The 23,818-nt window shown below is 40.4% G+C and overlaps 2 protein-coding genes across 24 annotated transcripts in view; one reads left to right on the top strand and one right to left on the bottom strand.

Annotated features, from left to right (window-relative positions):
* The first annotated feature begins 340 nt into the window (after nucleotides 1-340).
* Nucleotides 341-6,196, top strand: LOC118122281. 2 transcript variants are annotated; one of them, XM_035178921.1, is made up of 7 exons: nucleotides 341-539; nucleotides 1,199-1,304; nucleotides 1,715-1,795; nucleotides 3,308-3,421; nucleotides 3,554-3,794; nucleotides 4,122-4,184; nucleotides 5,468-6,196. In XM_035178921.1, the coding sequence occupies exons 1-7, from the start codon at nucleotides 472-474 to the stop codon at nucleotides 5,686-5,688; spliced, it is 894 nt and encodes a 297-aa protein (XP_035034812.1). In that variant the 5' UTR covers nucleotides 341-471; the 3' UTR covers nucleotides 5,689-6,196. The 2 variants fall into 2 exon arrangements, with proteins under 2 accessions (XP_035034812.1, XP_035034811.1); XM_035178920.1 differs by having other exon boundaries at nucleotides 3,554-3,806.
* Nucleotides 6,197-9,488: 3,292 nt separating this feature from the next.
* The window catches only part of picalma (phosphatidylinositol binding clathrin assembly protein a), a 37,617-nt gene continuing 23,287 nt past the window's right edge, over nucleotides 9,489-23,818 (bottom strand). For 7 of the 22 annotated variants that reach the window (XM_035177937.2, XM_035177936.2, XM_035177939.2 and 4 more), the window contains 11 exons: nucleotides 20,647-20,799; nucleotides 20,142-20,225; nucleotides 19,630-19,704; nucleotides 18,694-18,804; nucleotides 16,885-17,004; nucleotides 16,595-16,625; nucleotides 16,415-16,514; nucleotides 13,381-13,440; nucleotides 12,578-12,679; nucleotides 11,696-11,799; nucleotides 9,489-10,967 (listed from right to left, as the gene is read on the bottom strand). In XM_035177937.2, the coding sequence (XP_035033828.1) occupies nucleotides 11,707-11,799; nucleotides 12,578-12,679; nucleotides 13,381-13,440; nucleotides 16,415-16,514; nucleotides 16,595-16,625; nucleotides 16,885-17,004; nucleotides 18,694-18,804; nucleotides 19,630-19,704; nucleotides 20,142-20,225; nucleotides 20,647-20,799 (929 nt within the window). In that variant the 3' untranslated portion in view covers nucleotides 9,489-10,967; nucleotides 11,696-11,706. Of the gene's footprint in view, nucleotides 10,968-11,695; nucleotides 11,800-12,577; nucleotides 12,680-13,380; nucleotides 13,441-16,414; nucleotides 16,515-16,590; nucleotides 16,626-16,884; nucleotides 17,005-18,693; nucleotides 18,805-19,629; nucleotides 19,705-20,141; nucleotides 20,226-20,646; nucleotides 20,800-23,818 lie in introns of those variants that run through there. The other 15 variants (XM_035177946.2, XM_047343332.1, XM_035177948.2 and 12 more) reach the window with 10 other exon arrangements.

The raw sequence follows: 23,818 nt of genomic DNA, 5'->3' as shown, positions 1-23,818 counted from the left end.
TGCTTCAGTGGTCATAAATAGTAAAGATGATAATTATTTTTGCACTCATATTTCCAATAAAGTTGGACATACAGTTGCAGTCATGTAATAAACGTTCTGCATTGACTGTGGAGGTGCAGGAGGACCACAGCCGATCACACCTTCCCTGACCATCCTGGTCCCCATGGTGACCTCTCTCCCCCTGTCCTGTCCCGACTACACCTGAACACACCTTGCCTGACCCCACCTGTCCCCCCTGTCCTGTCCCGACTACACCTGAACACACCTTGCCTGACCCCACCTGGTCCCCCGTCCTGTCGACCACCTGAACACACCTTGCCTGACCCACCTGGTCCCCCTGTCCTGTCCCGACTACACCTGAACACACCTTGCCTGACCCCACCTGGTCCCCCCCTGTCCTGTCCCGACTACACCTGAACACACCTTGCCTGACCCCACCTGGTCCCCTGGTTACTGAAGGTCAGTGAGAGCATGGAGGAGGAGAAGACCCCAGCGGGAGAGAAGAACATGGCATTGATGGAAAAAGAGTTGGAAACTAAGTAAGTACATAATGTCATTTAACTAAAGTCATGTTGGAACTTTGACCAACACTGTGTTTTATACAATGTGGAGCACCACATGGCTCGCTAATGCTAATGCTAATGCTAATACTAACCTGGCCTAGCTGGTTGCTGCTGGGTATTGAGACCTATTCTTAGCAAACTAAGAATACGAGCTGGTGTTTCATGGTGTTTCAGGTCGCAGGCTGTATTTTACCAGCTACATTAGAACGTTTTACACTTTGAAGCAGGCAGGTGCTATTCAGAGTGAGGTCCAGGGATCAGGAGAGCTGCAGGCCTCTTCTACATGCTTCTTCAAATGTGCAATAACTTGTGAAATGAATTCAACTAAAAGCTCAGAGGCCGAACACAGCTGAACAAGCAGCTGAGAACTCCAACTGAAGCTGGTGAGAACATGTTAATAAAGAAAACCCTTCATTACCTCTCCCGTTCTCATTAGTAGGCCTGGTATAAGCTTCATGAATTTACATTTTTGTGTGTCTACATCATCTTTATAACAACTATACAGGAGTGTTTTTTAAATATTTTTTCAAGCATGGACTTGATTTGCTTAATTTGTTTCCATTAGAATTTAGAAAATGGTCTGTTTCTTGGGTCAGATGTAGCATCATGCGGATTGGTTTGTGTTTAACCTGCAGACAGAAGAGTCATATCATCTGTTTCCATTCACGCATGGATCGCCTGAGGGAGCACCACGATAAGTGCTTGGACAGGCACAATGAATACATGAAGGCTCAAACAGAGGTAACATCACTGCAGCCACCGCCATGAGGTGACAGCTGGGTATTCAGTTGTGATACAATATTTAGACTGGAATGTTTAAATCCAGTTTTGGTGAAACGTGGGAGATCTTGTGAAAATAGCTGGGATATTGATTGTTACTTTGGTGGGAATAAAGTTTAGATACATTTAACCTTATATAACTTGTACTGAATAAACACTTGTATTGTAGGATGTTGATTTCTTATTAGGTAATTATTGAGATTGTCAAATAAACCTGGAAAAGCATGCTGCCTTCCAATTATTTTTGGGAGGTATATAAATTGTTACTGCAATATTATAAAACCACAAAAAACATAGACATACTGTGATTTGATATTTTTAATACATTCCTCTTATAGTAGTAATTAGTTATTCCTGTCTATGTTGTTTAGCCCCCAGGAAGTCCAATCCAAGAGGGGGAGAGCTCATCACCATCAGGACCTCCAACACAGCAACAGGCAGCTACATTCTTGGTGATTGTCAAACACGGCTTTTTGATTGTTACATAACAAAGAATTCCTAATAACTCCTCCTCAAGTATACACACATGGAAAAGGAACAACAAAATCTACCAATGTAAAAAGAACCCTGAACACAGAGTGTGATCGTTTCTCCAAATTACTGATTTGTGAAAATAAAACCAGGCCTATGGGGCATTACATACATTACTGCTATCTCAAATATCCAGTATAATTTAAAACCAAGGATGAGCATTTTATTGCTTTCTCATAAGATTTCATCCAAATGATTTCCTGCTCAAACTATTTTTAATGAAAATAACAAGTTGTACAAGTAAGAACGCAGTTTTACAGAATGTGTGTCTGGTCTGACGTTTAACATTTAAGCAATAAAAGAGGATAAACTATAACAAAAATGCAACATCAGCAAATCAGGTGCAATCCAACTCATGAATAAGAGTCAGTCAGAAGGTACCCTGTACTACAGCCTTATAGCCTAATAATGTTCAGTTCAGTGAGGATACTGGCAACAAAGTGCCGTGTTTAAAACGATTTTAAATGAAAACCATTTAAAAAGATCAAATAGGTTTGTATAAAACATATTTAAAAACTTTGCACACAAAGCAAGTGCTGTCCAGGTATTTACTACAAAGGAAATTGAACCGCCTTGGAAAAAAACATTTCATCATCTCTATTTCATCAACAAAAATAAAGACAGATTTTGGTAAAGTTTAGATTTTTTTTAATTACACTTTCATCTTGTGACAGTCACAGTTTTTCATGACATCAGTGCCGTCTCATCATTGTCTCATTGCACTAAAACTAAACATTAACTCAATAGTTGAATGAAAACTGGACCAAACCTAAAACTACATACAGTAAACAATTGTCTTCCTGTGTGCAGCCCCTTATATTTTACTTTGCTTCTGTTACCAATAGGATGAACTACTACATTTGTACTGTAAGCATGTGTCTGCCCTTGATATTTGCTTGTCTCCAGCTCCATCTTTTTAATGATGTGCTGCATTGTGTCTAAATGAGTTGAAGGTTAAGCTAAGTCATCGTTCCAACACACAGAAAAACTAGCAAACATGGTTCTACCTGTAAACAGCATTGCCGCAGAATCCAATACTGAATTGAAGTCAATCGTGACCTCTTCTTCAGACGTGATAAAACAATAGAAATAACTTAACATGCCTCCATACTGCTCCTGTGGTGTCATCCAAGTGTCCGCAAGCCCTGACATTCATTAGTTGTTTTAAGCCTAAAAGTCCACTGGAAGTGGCTAAGCTAGCAGACGTAGCAACACGATGGTGTGTCTGAGGGTCTGTGAACGCACCCCTGAGACTCCAGAAGTGTTTTGTGGACTCAAACACTTCACCCACCCCTCCATCACAGTGGTGAGTAGATGATGTGTGTATTTTCAATTTTCAGTGAACTATCCCTTTAAAACCAAGTGAGTGGTGATTTGGCAAGATAGAAAATTGGACCTCTTGTAACAGATATGCTTGTTTTCTTCACTCTTAGGAGCATTCCGATTCTGACTGCAGTGCGGATACATTCATCCTTGTCCTCTCCTGCTCAGATGATGATGATGATGACCCAGATGTACCACCCCTGACAAGAACTGACGGTGTAATTGTAAGTTTGCATGATGAAATCAGCAGGACTCTTGACTCTTACAAGAAGACACAAAGTTGACCGTCATTAACCTCTGACTAACATTTCTTGCCAATAATTTGACTATTCTATTCTTTTATATTTTATTTTCAGTTCACCGAAGAACACATTGAATACATCTCCAATGTGTTGGATGCATCAGAAGCCTCTATGAGCTGCATTGAAAGCAGTGGTGATGCATGTGCTCCATCAGAAGACTTGATGCATGAGAGCAGCTCAGAGCAACCTGAGGGTCCTCAAAGCCAAGTTGAGGAAGAGAACACTTGCGAAAGCGCTTCTCCAGATGAAGGCAAGAGGAGAGCAGAAAGTGGAAGCTCTGATGACACCCACCCCGGTAATGTTTTAGGAAAGTACAAAGAAAGAGAGGTGGTGCCAGAGTTTAAAGTTAGAAGCATCACTGTCTGTTCTGCCCCCAGCAGTGCCTTAAAAATCGATCAGTTTTCCATTGAAATCATTAACAACAGCAGTCACGTTTTAGGTCCAAACACCATAATAAGCAGGTTTACAGCAGTTTTTAAATGAAATTACCTTTGGTTCACTCTGTTGTTAACAGAAGAGCAACTGTCTTTTCATAAGCTAACCAGTTACTAATCCATCTGGGCCTGGACCATCAGATATATCAAACCCCAATGAATGTTCCCATCGTTCTTTATTTTAACAGGACCTTCCGGATCAAAGAGAAGATGGCAGCCTGACAGGGACAGAGATTATGACCCTAAAAAAGGTATGACACATTAGATGCAACGGAATATTTACCTATTTAATTTAGCTTCATTTTGTGTTCATGGTTTCAGTTCTCTTAACCTTTCAAATGTTTGCTTTTATTTTATAAATATATAGTTAGTTTGTATGACCCTATGATTCTCAGTAACAACACCAGTCTTCATACTGGAACAAATAAATATACAGGTAACTATTACAAAGCAGTTTATAAATAGAAATATTTCAATTAATTGAACTGCGTAATGAATTGAATTTACTTACGTTAGTAAAGTGTTCCAGTTCTAAACCCGTCTGTTTTCAATGTTGTGTTCTCTTGTCCTGTATTGATGCTCTGGAGCTACTTCAGAATGATGTCTTGTCCTTAGTGAGAAAAGAAAGAAAACTGTTCTGCCAGAGTTTATGAATGGACTGCACAGCTTTTAGGTTTAACATGTTTTTGCTGATCTTTTGAATTTCATATGTTCAGCTTTGTAAATCTTGTAGAAATATTTCTACTACCGGGTAAATTGTCTAGTTTGTAACAGGTGATTAAACACCAAGGTCAGATTAAGTTGAGATTTAGTAGTTTATTTGAAAATTGACTCTAACCTGTGGTTTAGTCTTTCCTGACTATACCTGGTTACAAGTGAAACCTGGTTGTTCCTGGAGAATCCAAACCAAAGTAAGTTTCCCGCTTCATGGACAACCTCACAACGGGGTGCCCCCCCACCTACCACAGTGACATGAAACATGGGATGTGAAGTGCAGCATTGGTTATTTGGCACTTTCAAGATACAATTAAAAACAATCCCAAAAGATTCTGCACATTTGATGATTCAGCAACACTCTGTTGACCTCATACCATTTGATTCACTGGGCTCACAAAGGACCAAATCTTCATGGGACAGTAAACGGGAAAAATCCCTTACTAGGTAAATTACAGATCATCTTAAATACATTGAAAAATATATCAGTGCCAACCTGAGAGTAAGGCAGAGAAAAATGGAACCTAACAATACTATACATCATCTGTGGCAGTGTCAATTAAACATGTTTCCCTATTTATAGGGTTTTTCTTTTGTTAGTTTTACTCTTGCTGAGGGTTAAGAGCAGAGGATGTCGCACCTTGTGAAGCCCAATGAGGTGATTTTTGATCTGTGAATATGGGCTATACAAAAAACATTTGATTGATTGAAGATAAGATTACTCATGTAAACTAAAAATAAGGGTGACTACTGAACAGTTAACTAATAACTAAATTGTTGGTCTCCAATCCTAATTTTCTTTTTTTCCCTGTCTTTTCAGTCATTAAACCCTACTTGGGGAGATACTGGTCAGTTGATGAAGTGCAAGCAGTGGAAAAAACCCTCAGTCCTTTCATAGAGTCTGGTAAAGTACCCAGAAAAGCAGAGTGCGTTGCCTGTATCAAGGCTTCATCAGGGGCCCTGAGGAGACGCAACTGGCAGGCAGTGAAGTCCTTTGTTAACAACCGCATCACTGCCATGCGTCGTCAAGTTCAAGAATAATCTACTGACTTTTGCACTTCTGTTCGCACATACGTTGATTCACACTTTGTTGAAATTTGGTTCAGCTTTTGGTCCAGTGTCCAGTGCAATTATTGATTATGCATGCCTTGATTTTAGGGGTGTAACCCCCTATTCTGTTCTCACATTCCTGCAGTTCCTGCAATTAAAACTTGTATTTGCATACTGGTCCCATCCGGTTGTTGGTCATCACTATCGTTAGAGATGGTGATGTGACATGTTAGTAAAATGATTGTTTATCAACTTAAAGAATGTCTGTGTTGAGCAGCACCGAGTTGAGATCATTATAATGAATGTTAATGCAATGTTCCAATTTAACATGAGATGGTTGTCAGTAGGACTAATCTACAGTAGTGTTGATAGTATGCTAATAGACATGAGGGTCCTGTTTGGTCTCCAGTGGAGGACAAATTCAGGTTTAAAAGGAATTTGTGAGTGTTTGATGTTTCAAGTGATTTTCATCCAAATAAAAAACAATAAGCAGTTAAAACCATGTCTCTATTCCATTCAGAAAGGCTGGATCCCATCAGGACTGTCAGTCAGTGGAGCTCATGGGCTGAGAAAAACACGTGTGTGTCTACACAATAACACTATTTATTGAGAAGATAAATTGCAATTCAGATACAAACACACAACACCAGTAGCACACAACCACCAGTCATTGCTCTTCCATCAACTGCACCTTCAAACCACAAGGTGGCAGAAGAGACCTGTCTGTTACTCGTGAATGTTTGCTGATCTCTCAAACTGGTTTCTGAAACTGATGAAGAACTACATGAAGATTTCAGTAATTAAACTTAGTCAATCCATCCATCCATGTGATATATACACATTAGACTAGCTTTACTTCCTCTTCACTGATGTACGAACACATTTAAACTTATAAAATTTCTTCCATGATCATTCATATCATGACCCCTAAAACCAACCCTCCACCCCCTACATCGTCAGGGATGATACTCTATGTCAATTCTACAGTGGCTGACAGTTAAGGGGGGATGGGGGGGCTGCTCCTCAGGGTCCATGGTTGTGATTACGGTGCTACTTGGAAAGAGGAGAAAGAATGGGAGAAAAGAATGAGGAGAACTAACTCCACATCCAACCAGTTCATAATGTTCATAAGTTCTCACCGTTGATTTTTCCCAGCAAGCGTGTTAGTGTCACATATACATTCTGACTGCTGAAGATCTGCGGAAATATAATATATCATTCTTTGTGGAAATCAGAACTCTATGAAATCACATGATGTTGTATCAAAGAGACGTTTCCCGTTTCCCAGAGAATCTGAATCCAGAGCAAACAGTTCAAGACTGTTTCTGAGACTGGAGAGTGAATAGTCAAATAAGGTTATCTATCTGAGCCCACTGGGAAAAGGAAGGCCTGCGTTCAACAGTCAGGCTTTTATTAACTTGCCAATTCATTCTATCATGAAAGTCAGTGTCTCACACAAACACACACTCGCATCTTTCTACGGCTGAATCCAAACCAAGGGGAAGTGCAGCACGACAAAGACTCTTCTTATTGCTAATGGAGACGCTTTGCCAAGCAGGATGTACCTTGTACATAAAGTCCCTCTGTGTGGGGCACTAGATAAACTGCTGCACCTGTGGGCTGAGCAGAAGAAGCCTCCAGACACGGGCACCGTCGACTCCTCACCACTTGATCCCACATCAGTCAGTTTGCACAAATTCAGCTGCAGTCCGGTTTAATTTACCGCGGCCATTAAACTGAGCACAGTGTGACACAGAGAGCTCTGTGTGTCCTTCTTCTAATAAAGCAGCTGTAACAACAGTTACACTGTATGTCTTCTGTGGTTCGTAGGATCCTGTCTCAAGTGTGAGACACAAAAACACTGGTGTCACAGTGAAGTCATCATAATTATGAGACCACATCCTGGACAGTTTGAGACGTGTGCCTGTGGACAGGCAGGCTCTGACAAAAGTATATGACGCAGATGCACACACACACACACACACACACACAGTGCTCAGTGATTTAGTTTTGTTCCATTTATTTGGATCCACATTAGCTGTTATTACAGAATATTATATAACACTGAGTCCTGCGCTCCACGGGGAAATTTGGCTGCAACAAATTTACGAATTTATATCAATAAAATAAAAAGATTTATGCATCTGTGTAAACATGTAGTTGTAGATGTACTTTCATAAGAAACGGTTAATACAATATAACAAGATACGGTTAAAGTTTCTATACATTACACACACAACCAATGTTCAAAAGTAAATAGAACATTAAATGTCTCATTACAGTCTTGAGAAAATATTGGGGACTCATTAAGAAGTTTTCTGGGATTCTCTAAATAATGCTGGTGTTATTATCACTCCCTGAACGGCAGTGTATTTTAAATGATCATACTCTGAGGTTACTCACTCGTGTCAGCAGATATTTCTGGTTGTTCACAGAGGAAGTTTAACAGACTGAACAGGACAGAGCAGCATGCGTATCCTCAACCTGCAGTCCGATTGGACGGCCTTGGATTAGATGAGCTGCTCTGTTTGGACCCCCTGTGGGTTTGCAGATCCAACCAACTGAGCCATTTTAATCACAGAATATAGTTCTACACATTTAAGATGATCATGTTGTTGACCTGCTCTGAAGGATTACTCTGAACTGTGTACTGTCTTATGTTGGAATTAAGAATAATACATTTTGACACGGACACATTTGATACTAGTTTGAATTTGACCAGTTATAAACCAAATTAATGTTCTTTTGTCTTACTGTACGTTTCAGTTTCTAAAAAATATTTGATACAAATATAAGTTATCTGTTACAAGAGAGGTCATTGGTATATATTAAATATTAGTGACAGTGAAGCATTCTCTGAGCAGAACTCCACTCATTTCCTTGGAGCTCATCAGTCACGTGTGTCAAGAGTAAAAACAAGTAAAAATGTCCTTTCTTTAAACATGATGGATGTCAAAATAAAAGTAATATCCAACCTTTTATAGTCAGACATAGAAGTTTGATCATCCACATTTAGATCAGATGCTCTTGACAATTGTATTGGACTTGAAAAGGAAGTCTGCATTCCTGCTCATTTGAGTGTGTTGTAGATTTAAATTTAACTCGATCTTTAAAACACAAGTCCTTGGACATCATTCACCAAGGCTCACATAGGTCCCACAACTTCCATTTTACCTCAGGACGCCGACCAAGTCACAAAGTCCTGAGAACTCTGTGTAGATCTCCACTTTGTATTCAGGCATAGATAAGGGCAAGGAGGTATGAGTTGTCCCTGGGGCAGTGACATAGATGATGTTTAGGGCCCTGATCAGGGAGGTGATCAGGGAGGTGACCATGAAATCACGAGTCACTCTGAAGTCTTCTACTGGGAGAAAGTGCAGGAAGAGGAACCATCTCCGCGGCCATCAATCAGATCTTTGTGTTGAAATGCCACTGAGTTTGTCAGACAGCATTTAAAGGACTGAGATCATGAGGAAAAACAGACTTTTACATATACATTAAAATCTATTGCATAAAGACAATTACACGATGTTCCCATTACTGCCATGACCTACAGGACGCCCAGTGAGCGTCAACCACTTGCTGGCTTTACTCCACCACTAGGGCCCGATCCATCCTGTCCTGTCTAACTTCGCTGTCCTATATTTGATGAGGAGACTCCACTTTTATACTCTAATTACCACATTCAAAGTAATAATATAATTAATCCTACAATTAATCAGGTCTTATAAATACATATGGCAAACAAAAAAAGCATTTCTCTCTTTTAATAAATAAGTACAGAGGCAATGGATTGTGGAAGCTTGCAATTTATTGGGAAACAAAACAAAAAAAAAATCAAACAAAAACTATAATCTGCAGGGACAATGCAACAAATATGCTCAGTTAATGGATTAGGGGCCACTTTCATGTTCAGGCCATCTTTCATATCCACACCCCACCCCTCGTCTGCAGGATCAGTTCTATATACACAAAGCACCGATCAACAGTGCTCCATTCTCCTGCACCACTGGACCTTAGTGGCCCCAACCCCACCTCCACCCCATCCCCCACAGTGCCCGAAACACCCAGGTGCTGGCCTATGAAAACATGATCTAACCATGAAAGCGACCCAGCACATTCAGGCCAGAGAAAGGGGGCAGCCAGGAGCTTTGTTAAATGGAAGAATAAATGACATGCGAAAAGCATCAAAAGCAGAAACAGCAATTCCTTTCCAATGCAATGCTGCCTCCATCGTACAATGTAGTGCTTCTGCTGACGTGAAACATGTGGTCAAATTCATAGAAACTTATGTCATAGATTAGCAGATTTGATGGTGTTAATGAATAATTACTTTGATACAGATCCTCAGTGTTGACAACCCCCCACACCCGAGCCACAGATAACTGTACAAGGCATCATGCGAGTACAGAGAATATTTAGTGCCCCAGCAGCAAAACGTGTCATCTTTTTTTAAACTTTATATTAACTTTTTTTGTTTGTTTAAAAAAAAATCGTCTCAATCACTCAAAATCCAATTCTACAATCAATCATACCTATGTATAAACCTGAAGACCTTCCACATGAGGCAGGTCAGTGACTGGTTACATTTACATTTTGTTTGATAATGTCATCCTCTCGATAGGTAATCATAAATAAATACAAACAATATACAAGGAATGTCTACTGCAAACAATACATACAAAGAACACAAAAGAAAAAAAAAAAGTGTGGTATAAACTGGATTTTGCAATTGTCTTAATTTGAGGAAGTTTGGGGGAAATAATCATGATCAAAGGAGGCAACTTTCCAGCCTCGCCTGGAGAAAGAGGAACGAAAACAGTAAGGGACAACTCAAAAATGTTTTTTTGTGTGTGTGTTTGTGTGCACACGCAACAACCCTCTTTTCTTTTTTCCATGTACACAAACGGTGATGTCAGAAGTCCCTCCCTTTAGGTGTTGAGTTTCTCTTAGTCCAGGATACAGTATGGGCTGATCCCTGTCCACATGAGTCCACATGATTTGAATGGCAGCACACGCTCCCTCCTCCTCCTCCTCCTCCTCCTCCTCCACTGTGACTTAGACATGACGAGATGGGCACGATGTCCAGTGAGCGGTCTGGAGCCACCCTGAGTCACCGTGATGTTATTCAGTCTTATTTGGGTCTTTCCTTCTCAGAGAGGTGAGTTCATTAGGAGCAAACTGCAGGTTCGCTCTGATACTTGACTTTGTTGTGAATCATCTTCAGATGGGAAAGACTCCCCCCCCTCCTCAGGTTACATAAACTGCATCTGGGAATATACAAATCAACAGTGTTACCTCTTTTTTTGGAATGAATAAAACAGTTGCAGGCGCAGTAATACGAAGCCAGTGTGCAGACTTCTAATGCCCCCCCGGTCTCCCTCTATGCATAGAAATACATCAACAAAAATCCTCCAACAAGACAAATAAAGATGGTGTGTGAAGCTTGTATTGCAAAATAAGAGCTGAAGTCCTATTCACAAGAGACTTGTTATTTCAGTGAGCTATCTGTGAGTTACTCTCTGTATTTCCTGTCTGTGACGACTGGAGGGATAAAATATGTCTGTAATCACGTCTGATGAATCACATCAACATCATTGATTTTGTTCCAGAAAATGAATCAGACATTCTGTTTCTGTCCTGTTGATAGGATATTTGTAAGTATTTCACTTGTATATGTCCCGGACATGCCCAAAATGAATTCCTACATGAGACCACAAGTGCAATTCTAAAATTTGTACTAGTCCTGAGCAAATAGAGCTTCAGTCTCTTGCAGAACAAAGAAACTGACTCAATCAGTCCTTATTCGACAGACGTGTAAACAGAGCGAGCAAAGCAGCCAGCTAAGAGTCCAGTGAGGAGGCATCTCATGGGGAAGTGATGGCACTGGCTCCAAATTCTGCCATTTCACAGCCAGTTCTGCTCAGACGAGGCAGAAACAAACATGCAGTTCGTGGACAATGGAGTTGCAATCAAACACACAGAAGACGAGCTGTACCTAAAGATGCTCTATAAAAAATTCTGTAGAAAGAGCTGTGCAAAGGGGTCCTTCCCTGGAGCTCTGAGGGGGCTGAGACTGGAGGGACTAGAGGTTGTGGGGGACTGAGTCACAGAGGTCGACAGAGGAGGGGGTGAGAGCAGAACAGGAGAGACATGATAAGAGAAGAAAAGCTACACTACATGTCTACAAGCACAGAATTCTGGAAATGGATGTCAAAGAACAATCACAGACATCGTATCAGACCATAAACAGTAGTGAGAGGTGGATACAGAAAAGGCAACAAGCAATGCCCATTATTAATCTATTAATTCCAAAATATTAAAATGATTCTAATCTCTTCATCAGCTTAAAATTTGAGAAACTAATAGTTCACATGCTTCATGTACATCATCACTAGGTCACTCTGTTTATTGAACTTTGTCGATATATATCTCAATATGGTATAAAAAAAACATAATTGTCGAATAATCCCTCTTATTCTATTCCAAGTTTTGGCTGAAGTTATTTATGCTGAAATTGAAAATGTGCATAAAAACAGGAGGAATGAAACAAAAGTAAACAGTGTGGTAGAGTCTGTTTTATCATATTGGAAAACTGTATTCATTCATTGACACGCGCAACATAATTCAATCCCATTTCATAGAAAAATGACCAGCACTTTTAGCTACACGCTTCTGAGTTCAAAGCACAAACCCTTTTACAATTGAATGATTTGAATTTAATTCCCCCAAAATATTAGTGTTAATCGTAGGCAGAAAAAGAGTAAGAAAACCCCAGAGCATTACAGCACTGAACAGAGATCAGACTGGTTCTGCCAGCCTGGGTCACTAAGCTGTAACATGAGGAGGGAGTGGGAGGGTAGAAGTAGACTTCAGTTACCTGAGCACCTGGGTTGGGGCCGAAGGGGTTGGCCGGCCTCATCACAGGCTGGTTGTACATCATAGTGGGCTGTGTCATCATCATGGAGCCCATGTGAGGAGGCTGGAAGGGAAGAAAACATTCAACTCTGTGGTCTCAATAAAACATGAACCTAAAACCCTAAGTTAGTTGGCTACAGAAGCGTGTGTGTGTTTGTGTGTGTGTGTGTGTGTGTGTGTGTGTGTGTGTGAACTCCTCTCTACACACTGACAGGCTTCACACCTTTCGGGGCTGTTTGGGTTTAACTGTAGATTAGTACTGTACTGAAGCTGGGAAATGCATAATGTAAATGAGTGTAATCACAATTATAGAAAGACCAAGGTGTGAATGAGTGAGTGACTACAGCCATTTTCATGTCCTGTGGAGGAACTCCTAAGAATTTGGTCCAGACTTTCTCCCCAGTTTTCCTTTTACATATGCACTAAACAGTGGAGGGGGGGCAGCTCCTACTCTGTTCTCACATCAACTCCTCCAGAGTTTCTGAGGACTTTCTACCAGCGGGTCAGGTTGAGAAAGTCTGCAGAAACTTCGCCTTCACACATACACCTCCCCTGGAGAAACTCTGGAGCATGCAAAGCAGATTATGAGAGCGAGTGAGCATGTGAGAGAGAAAAAGGGAGCGTTTGTGTGTGCTTGTGTGTGTGTGTGCTTGTGTGTGTGTGTGTGTGTGTGTGTGTGTGTGTGTGTGTGTGTGTGTGTGTGTGTGTGTGTGTGTGTCAGGAAGTGTCTCAGTCCTGCTGAGCACACAGTCCCAGCTGACTTACCATTGCACATGCCATCATGCCTGTCGGTGTGGTTGCAGGGTAGGCCATGACAGATGGAGCCTGAGGTGACCAAAAAAAACACAAAAACAAGTTGACTTCTGCAGAATCAGGACACAACGATGCCTCCACTCACACTTGTAACAAATCAATTCAGGAATATGTCATGATGAAATAATTCATTCAATACCAGTTTCACGTTAGCTCCCAAGTGATCCCCAAGGAGAGCAGTCACATGACAAAGCTGACTGAAACTTGGACTTGCTCAGGAAACCTGTGCTTTTCACTGCTTCATTCTAAACTCAGTGTTTGCCTGCACAGCTTCGACAGTAAATCAAGAATGCAGCTTGAACGAGTGAGTGAAGGAAGGAAGTCTATGAGAACTTTGGATTCAGGTTGACAGACACAGCTGACATTGGTTGCAGACAGTTATTCTCTAGTGTTCGACAAATAGATTTAAGACTTAATTTAAAATTCAATCCATCTTTTTGATAAAAATGGACACTTGACAACTATAAGTTAATTCCTGTCCGAGCTTGTAGTCTCAACAGTGACTAAAGGCAAAACATCCAAAAGCACAATTTACGTTCCAAAATCAAAACATTTTCTGACAACATAAAAGCAGTTTGAAGCAATATTACCATCTCCAGCAAACGTAAAAATATGCTTATAATTTATAATATGCTGCCTTAGTATCATTAGAAATGGGTCCAGACATTCATGTTCAATGTTAATTCCAAAAACATAACAGTGGAAAAAGGCTGAAAAAAACATTTCTGAAAAGACAGCATTAAATGACGTTAACTAGATTCTTTTTTTTTTTTTTTAAATCAGAGCTCGATACATTTTTTTAAAGCGTCCCATAGACAGAAGTAAAGGAAAGCACAAAGCAGAGTGTGTTGTGTCCTGGAGGTAGAAGTTGCTTACTGGCAGGTGCAGGGCTCCTTATGGAAAGAGATTAGAGAGGGAGAAAAGTGAGTGGAGAGTCTTTCTTTGAGCAGCCCCTGCTTGTGATAACAGCCCCTGCAGTGATAACAAACCCAGATCTGTCTAACGCCCAGCCCTCTCGGGAAGGAGGATACGTTTCATTAACTATTCAGTCATTGGCGAGGGAGGCACAAGTGAGTCAGACATGACACTGGTGCCAAAATTGGTGCTTTCATCAGAGACTGGGCTTTTTTCATTGCACAGAGAGAGCGCTCCTTCAGAATTCCTCCTCGCTCACAATGTTTGGTTTGTTTCAGGAGCATCTCACTCAGCGTTACTCAGACGCTCTATAACATGATTAGGCTGCTTTTTGCATCATAGACGGACACTGTGTGCATCTGCTTCTTACTGTATCACTAACTCTGTCTTAGACAACAATCTTTTGATCATTATCTAACATTTGGTCGATAAGCCATGTGCCCTTCCTGTGTGATTACAAGCACTGGGACTAATAATGAGAGGCTGGACTGTTGGATTATCTTCAGGAACCTTTCTTTTGAACAGTTTACCAAGGTCACACTTTGCCAAAAATGATAATTTCATGATTTCCTCCTCTGGAGCCACGTACGCGCGTGGATCACTGAGGACATTTAGGCTAAAACCATGGAGTACATGACACTGTTTAGAGTCGAGTTTCAATGTCGGGCTGAAGGACACTTGGATGACACCACAGGAGAAGTATGGAGGCACTTTATGGTATTTTCTGTTGTGTTTTTACATTTGAATAAGTGGTCACCATTTACTTCAATTATATTGGATTTGGCTGCAACACTGTTTACCCCTGAAACTCCAAAAGTGTTTTGTGGACTCAAACAATTAAGGGTTTAGGCTCCATCTATCATCACTTGGTGACTAACCACCTGGCTGCCTGGCTGAGAAAAGGTTGAAACAGTGGTGAATTGTTTCCTCTGTCTTAGTGAAGTTTTGCTTGGTCTAAAAATGAAGGCCAGACATTAAGACCTTAAATCTAAATAAAAATAAATTAAAAGAATCGGATTTACCTTTTTTTAAAAAATTGTTATCATCTAATAAGTGCATGTAAATCCTTTTTCATGCCGACTGTCTTCTGATTTGATTCTGGGCTGCTGGGGGACTGGTGTCACTGGTTGTTATTGCTTTGGGAGGTTGATATCAGGAGCTGCTCTCGTGGGCTCGACCTATGTTCCCACTGTTCTTTGGCCCACTGGGAGCAGTCCTATCACTAGTTCCAGGTATTCTTGGTGAGATGCAACATAGCAAACAGGAATGAGTAAAGCAGTGTGTGTTTAGACAAGCATCACAAGGAATTAGTATAGTATATACAGTTCATATTCTGATTGAGAATACCCTGAATGTGTGCTTTGCTGCCTTGCTATGCATTTGACCGTGTAAATGTAGTTTGTTGAATGTGTGTTGGGGAGTTACTTTTTCAGTAACCGTCAGTAACTTTGGTATTTTGAAAATCACAAAAGCTATTTTAGTAGGGCAGAAAGAGCAAGATGTAATTTGGCCCAACCTCTTTCCAATTCAAGAGCGAATCAAGCAGCAGGTGGTTGGATGGTGTAGAACAGAAAGAGCAGACTGGCAGCAGCTGAGTCCTTCAGGGGAGCCACACCGTCCTCTGCTCAGCAAGGTGGAGCGGCTCCCCCTCACCCTGTGCTCCATTCTGTTTACCTCCAACTGCAAGTGGGGCTCTTCTATTCAATCATTAAAATGAATATGTGAATAAAGTTTCTTTACTCAACTAGAGAACACTTGCCTCTAAACAACTGCATGAATACAAAGTTGTCTATCCTTGCTTTTCAAATATAGACAACATTGTCTTACTGGCTCTTAAAAGTTTGAAGTTAAAATGATGGGATGCTCCAGTTCACAGGTAATTAAATTCATCTGGGATGAGGCTCTTTCAGTCCTTATGAGATTAAAATTCATTTGCTTCCTGTCCAGCCCGAACTTAAGTGCTCTTATGACGACTTATAGGACAATGAAGAAAGAAAATCAGAGATTTTCTGGGTGATTCCTGGTTGGGGGGAATAAATCCAGACAGACAGAGACATGTGATAAGACCTACCATGGTTGCAGGGTTCCAGGTGGTGGAAGGTGCTGACTTGGGTTGCCAGTTGCTTCCACCTGTCAGCTTCCTCTCACCAGGCTGACTCCAGTGAAGATCACTACAGAGATTAAGTGTAAGTATTAGTCGTGATTAGCTGTGTCAGGGACATGGAGTTAAATATTTCTCCAGTTTACTCACTTCTTTGCTGTGCCGTTGTTCATTCCTAGATCTGAAGAGGACAGAAAGAAAGTGATTAAGGCACAACCATGACAACAACACACTTAAGTTAAACAAACATAACAAAATGGAATTTGATTTAAATATTTTTATTTATAAACATTTTTGTTTATTTCCATGCTATAGTTTTGTAAATTATACAGTTCTCAGTAACTGTTCGGTACAAGTGTCATTTGTTCAAATAATCAGATTAATATGAATTGATTCTATTAAGCAAATTATGAGGTCATAGTCACAAAAAGTGATCTTACTGCCGACAAGATTGGCCAGTGAGGAGTCCAGGTCATTGGACACAAGTTTGTTGGGTTGTTGGCCATTCAGGGTCATGCTCTGATTGGGTGAGGATGTCACTGTGGGTTTGAGGATGCCACCTAAAACATCGTAACATCAAAGGGGGCAAAACAAAAGGGAAAGGAAGGGAGGGGAGGGGTAAAAGATTGGGAGGCCCAGAACAGGTGAAGTAACAATACAACAGACAATAACACATAGAGACAAACACGTGACAGTACATAAAATGCACACACACACAGACACACACACAAAGAAAGAGAGAGAGAGAGAGAGAGAGAGGGTTGTTGAGTGTTGATGAGGCAGTAAACAGGGCTCACAGAAAAAAAACACACATGAAACAGAGACTGTGTGACAGGAATGTGTGTGGAGTCAACTCACCCAGTCATGCATATGCCATGCAAAAAGCCGAGACCCCAGGGCGTGTGTTTAACCCCAGGATGAGGAAAAAGAGAAAAACAATATATAATGAGATTCTGAGCGGCCGAGGAACCAGTGAGGGCTTCACAGATCCAGTGCTCAATGTTGCATTCAGAAACAAAAATACATTGAGGCAAAGGGTAAACAGCTGATAACCTTAATCACAATCCTGGTGCTGTTAGTGACATCACTAATCCAAATTAAGAAATTTCGAATCAATCTCAACCAATGTGATTGATCAGACACATAATAATGCACAATGTGTTGAGTTGAGGCCATTACTGAGTGCTGGTGTTTCCAGTAATGGGCTCATTTGTTAGTTATTACACCTGCGTCTATTTCACAAATCGAATAAACAATTCACTTATCTTGTAATAGTTTACACAGCAGAATACAATCTTTAAAATCTAAACTATTAAACAGCAGTGACAGATTTTGTCTGAAGTCTGAAAATGGGTGTAAACCAAGTCCATCCCATAACTATAGCACTCATGTAATAATGTAGTGATGACCATCAAGTGAGTCATCAATAGACAGTAAATAAATCAAATGATTTTTATAGCCACAGAAAACAAGACACAATAAAAACTTTTTCCGGATCTGTGCATGCCAATTAACATTCTGATGAGACAGCACAAGCACATGACGCACGAGTAGATATTCAAAGACAACATATATCCTGATGTACTTGGGAGGATACTTCAGAGAGATCACATTTACATCCCTTAGGATTATGCAGTGCAATGCAGTGAAAATATCTACTTTGTTCTGAGCATTTTATTGAAGAAGGAATCCCTGGATCGGTGAAAACAAATCACAATTAAAAACTTCTGTGTTTGACTTCCGTGTAAACACTTGTTCAAACACATCTCAGTGGGACAATAGGAACGTTTTCTTTAACCACCCATCTTTTCATTAGGTTATTTTCAAATCAGATTGAAAAAGTTTTAGTTCATTCATCTTTTTGGGAAGCACTTTGTTACTTGTTTAGATAAGTGCTATACAAATAAAGTTATTATTTGTTTGTCCATATGACAAAAGACTAATGAAAAGCCATTGGCACAAAGTCGCTGGTGACCTAAAAAATCTTTTGTCATATCAAGGGAAAACACTTTCATTGTCTGATGAGGCATGAATGTTTGGTTTGGAATACGCTCAGAACATTTATTGTCCACACAATCACACACACTGACAAACAACTCAAAGTCCAGCACTTTGATTTGCCTAGCCTCAACATGATCCAAAGAATTAGTCCCAAAACACTGCAAACAGTAGCAGGAGTTTTGATGAGGCCTGCTGACTCCCAAAGGGAAATGGGTAGAGAAGGTGTCAGTGTGTGTAGGATAACTTACCAGTGGAATCCAGGTTGTTACCATTAGTGTTGTTGCCAAATACTGAGTCAAAGTCGACGTTAAGGCCTCGAGAGTTTTGTGGCTGCTGTGGTGTTGGGGAGGCTGTAAACCCTAGTGAGGCCCAAAAGAAAATGAACCGTCAGATACTGACATCACATCACCATTGTTCCTCCCAGGACAAGACAAACACAGGGAGATTTAAAAAAACACACAAAATACTTAAAGAGTTTTTTTGTAAAGCTGTTCACTTGCCCTTGTAGATACAAAGTGAGCATGCTAGGTGCTATCATTAGAAACCCATCCTGACCAGTGCTGTGTTTTCATTTCTTCGCAGGTTATGGTTGACTTTGCCTTTCAATGAAATTCTCATTAGTCAAGGGCAACAACCAGTGACATGCTGTGATGCATGTCAGAACTGCCTTGTGTATTGTTTCTATGGAAGCCATGTATGCAGGTCTTGACATTGCGCAAAGTGTCCGGATACAGTTCCACTTCACAGGATCCACTCTATTAAAGAATTAACAAACAATGCAGTTTGGAAACACGTTGATCCAAAGCTGAACAGTAAGTCAGCCAAAGAAAGTCATCAGTGACTTTTGATAACTGATTCACTGTCGCTTTCCAGCAAACATACCAAACATTCTCTGAGTGGGTTGGACAAAAAACAACTTATTTTCTATCATTTCATAAAAGATATTGAGATAGATCTGCAGATAAATCTACAATAAAAATAATTGTGTATTGCAGCTCTACAGAACACACCACCAAAATCAGACATTTACCATCAGTGTTTCTCAATTAAACTCCACTATGCTGCAAAAAACTTGATGTCACTGGATCCATTTCCCCAAATGAAATACACGACCCAACGTACGGTACATCAGATATACTGGATTTCTGAGATCCAGATTCTGAGATCAACCTGAGTGTACCTACCTCTGAATAGACCAGCTACAGCAGGGGGCTCAGATTGGAAGAGGGTGGTGTAAGGGCTTGGCCCACAGAAGGAGTCTGACATACAGAAACAACAGCAGGCAGGCAGAGAACCAGACAGAGAGAGAAGCAGGAGGAAAAGGAGAGATTATGAAGATATGAGACCAGAAAAAAGCAACAGTGAAAGAGCAGCAAGCAAGCCAAGCAACTGTGGGAATGGCTGTTTTACAGAGGAAAAACACAGATCAGGATTTGCAGGACAAAAGCAGAGGAAGCCAGCACTCATCACAGGGCTAGACTAAATACAAAACAAAATTAACTGCAGCGCACAAACACAATGCAGGCTCACACTGCTCTTAGATGTTTTAGGAAGTACGGAGCGAGGAGGGCAGCATGTTCAAGAGGAACACTTAGATTTTAACTTGGAGACGCCATTACAACTCACAAATGCTACTTAACATTATTAGGACCTGCATGTCAGCAATGTAGCAGCCAAACAGTTTCCACCATAGTACCTGTGATAAATGTCTCTATCTGTGCACCAGTTTCAAGATCAGATGTCAGCGAAGAGCTGGAGTCAAAAAAAGGAGTGTAATGATCTGGAGAAAACCAGAAAAAGCTGCTAATGAAGATGGACATTCATGCAACAAAGAGTTTGGGCCTTTGAAATACAAACAGAGACAGAGAGTAAATAAGAGATTAAACAGCCTAAATTAAACAATGTTAGGAGATGAGATAAACATGGGGAACTGGCCTGATTGTGGAAGGAAGCAAATATTTGGACCAGGGCAGCATGCCAGATCTTTGATGAATGTGAGAAGTGTCAAGAAACAGTATGTTCCGACCAAATGACCCGAAACAACTTCAGGCATTTCCTCTATTTATTTCCCTACTGCTCAGAAACTGCATACTCCAACTGCACCTTCAGTAAATCATCAACTAGGAGTTTTTCGAGCCTTGTAACATCAGTACAACACATTATTTTGTGTGTAAGAAAGAGATGCAGCAAAATAATCCCACCGAACACTTCATGACTAGGTGTCCGAGAGGACAGACTGCCAGCGTCCGAGGACACCGTGGACGGGTGGACAGCATCGACAACAGGTATTGTGATGAAAGGGTTTGAGTTTGGAGTAGAATCCTCCACAGCTTCTGCAGCATAGTTAAAAGGATCTGAGTGGGCAGAGGGGGAGAAAAAGAGGAAAAGAAACAAAGAAGGAACAGAGAGATTATGATGGAAATGAGGGTGAGAAAAGTTAACAAAAGGTCTATGCAAGATGACATGCAGGGGGACGATGGCAGTGATGCAGGTGAGGATATCTAATATGGCATTAGAGACACAGCAATGGGCTGATAACATATCCCAACTGTTATTAACCCATATTTCAGGTCTGACTATCTGCATTATCAAGCAGTCCACAGGTTAAGGCCCTTTATTGTCAGAGGGCTCAGGGTCCAGCACACGAGCTCACATCTGGGCTCATAATAAAACAACTGTGTCTAGTGTCAGTGTTTAAAATGTGTGTCAACTTGTGGAGGCTTGCATAACCAGTCTTGTGACAAAATATAGTAAACACAAACAAGGACAAGGCATCCATATATGGTAACACGAACAGATAGTGTCATTACGCATTCATTCATTAATAAGCTTTCAAACTGACTCATATTACCTTGGTCTACAATGAACATGTCAGTCTATCAAAAACTCCAAAGTGCATTAAATTTTGGAAAAGCTTTGTCCAATCAAACCAATGTTGCTTGACATGAATGAGCATGGACTCCGTTACCTGATCTGAAACTAGATGGCCTCATCCGCTCACTAATAGCCTGAATTACAGACAAACACTGCTGATATGGGACTGTAGTACGTTATTTACATACCTTTTGATATGCGACTCAAGTGAAAAGCACACATTATAAAGCGATATGAGATAAGCTGGCAACTGCAACCAGGCACTGTGCTCGGGCTACGACAGCATCTACAGCTACGACAGCATTTTCAAAGTTGGGTGTGGGGGTGTCTTCACACTTCATCATATCTTAGCTACCCCACACTATACTTCTGTGCATAATGTTCATATTTTGCCATAAACTCGTGTTTCAATGTCTGTGTGATGTGAAAACATCAGATTTCTATGCAAATCAACATAACACTCTAGTATGTTTCTCATGTCATATACAAACATACATCTACTTTTTCTTAAAGGTACATTAATATGATACTATATATTGTTTTTTATTGCATCATTTTCCGCCCTGTCTGTCTGTATATGTACAGAAAAACTCAATGCATGGATGGATAGATTCTAAACAATCTTGTTGAGAATATTACTTGGGAGGGTAACTACAGATGTTTAACTGATGGAGCTGATCAGTCAAAGGTCAAGGTAAAAAAAAATATGGTCCAAAAGGAACATTTTCCAAGATATCTCCACAATGAAAAGAGACACAATCTAAAGCTTATATTCATCAGAAACCTATGATGTCATATGATAAGTGATTTCATAAGAAGTCACAAAGAAGTCGGAATGATGTCATGCATAATTAAAAAATGCGATCATGATGATGTATATGTACCTCCCCTCCAATACTGTTCAGTTCGCACTAATGTTAGCAAATGTAATGGTTCAATACACTACACAAAACCCATTTACATGGTCTGTGACTATAAACCTGGAAGGTGATTTATAATTCTAACAAGTTATTGAGTCTGAAAGAGATGCAACAGATCACAAAACGTGGATTGGATCAGACCATGTTTTTTGGTCACGTATAATACAACTTTGCTTTCTATTTATCTGCAGAACAATCATAACAAGGAAGTTTTGCAATATTGCAGGTGTCGAAATGTTTAAATCAAGTTTTAAAGTAGAATATTTAATATTTACATGTTAAATAGTGAATTAAAATAGCCTTTGTTGTGTTGTGTTTCCCATTTATTATCAAGAGTGTGGCAGACCACGGCATTCTAATTTGCAAATATTCTAATTTGCCTACATACGTGACAGTTTTGTTCACCACCCTTCTTCCTTCATCAATATATTTAACCAGGACTCAAAAATACTCCCATACATGCAGAGTTCATTGACAAACAACTGCCTGTCTCCAGGAACACATAACGCTCATGAACACACAACTGCTTTGATTCGACAAGAATATGTAAAATTTGCAATTACTCCACGGTTCAAAAAGGTTCCAAACTGCTGTCGATCGGTAGGGATCAATCTTGGTCTGTAACACTGCTAGTGCCGCATACAATACGCAGACAATGAGTCCACCCCAACCTGCCAGACAAATCATACTGCTTTAATTTGCCTGAATAAGCAGAATAAGTAAGTATGACTATCTACAATAGACACTAAAAATGTATATCGGATAAGATACTCATTTGCAATAGTAGTGAAACCAACAGTGTCGTCTTCGTCTCCTTTAGTTGACACATAACTTCACACAGCACCGCTGCAGACAGGCAGGACACAGCCCCTCCCCTCACTAGCAGCTGTACACATGAACGCTAGTTGACGTTCACAACACTGAGCTGGTGTCGCCAGCATAAACCTAACCTAACATGGCAGTGATGCTGCTGAAGGGCCTTCGTGACCAGTTTTAGTCATTTGGAAGTATTTTGCATACAAGCCAAATGACCAGGGAAAGACTGAGGGTGTCGATGAGCCTATATGCAAACAACACGACAAAGTGGCTCTTTAGACCCGACAACCCAGTCTTTTTTGATGAATTTTGAGAGATCGGTAAAGCTCCTGTGTCAACAACATTGAAGTATTAACCTGGCCGGCGGCACGCGTTAACATTAGCCTTTTAACTTTTAGCAATTAGCATCATTAGCAGTTGAGTTATCATTAAGCTAGCGTCTAACGGTTATGGCTTATATTAAAACAACTAACGTTAACGTGGCAGCTAGGCAGCAAACGTTACCAGTCCTGCCCTTCTGTAATGATAATAGACAATGTTCATTTAACAGGACAACACAATTATTTGTGTCGGAAAAGTGGTATTTGTTATCTTTTTCATTTTTTTTCCCCCCAGTGGTATCAAAAATGGTATAGAGTATTTCCCTGGGTATCGGTATCGAGTTTGAAATGCTATTATCGGGAGAACCCTAATCTACAATTCAAAATACATCAAAGAAAAGACATGAATCAAGCATAAGTAAGTTTCAGCACTGGGTTATAAG

This window comes from Hippoglossus stenolepis, chromosome 15, assembly GCF_022539355.2.
Source record: "Hippoglossus stenolepis isolate QCI-W04-F060 chromosome 15, HSTE1.2, whole genome shotgun sequence".
NCBI lineage: Eukaryota > Metazoa > Chordata > Actinopteri > Pleuronectiformes > Pleuronectidae > Hippoglossus > Hippoglossus stenolepis.
This window is presented reverse-complemented; position numbering and strand designations above follow the sequence as displayed.

What these genes read in the sequence shown, in the direction of transcription:
- LOC118122281 (XM_035178920.1), top strand. Translation starts at nt 472, where the DNA reads ATGGAGGAGGAGAAGACCCCAGCGGGAGAGAAGAACATGGCATTGATG. An exon ending in ACATGAAGGCTCAAACAGAG is followed by an intron (nt 1,305 to 1,714) that starts GTAACATCACTG and finishes TATGTTGTTTAG; the next exon opens with CCCCCAGGAAGTCCAATCCA. An exon ending in CAAGAACTGACGGTGTAATT is followed by an intron (nt 3,422 to 3,553) that starts GTAAGTTTGCAT and finishes TTTTATTTTCAG; the next exon opens with TTCACCGAAGAACACATTGA.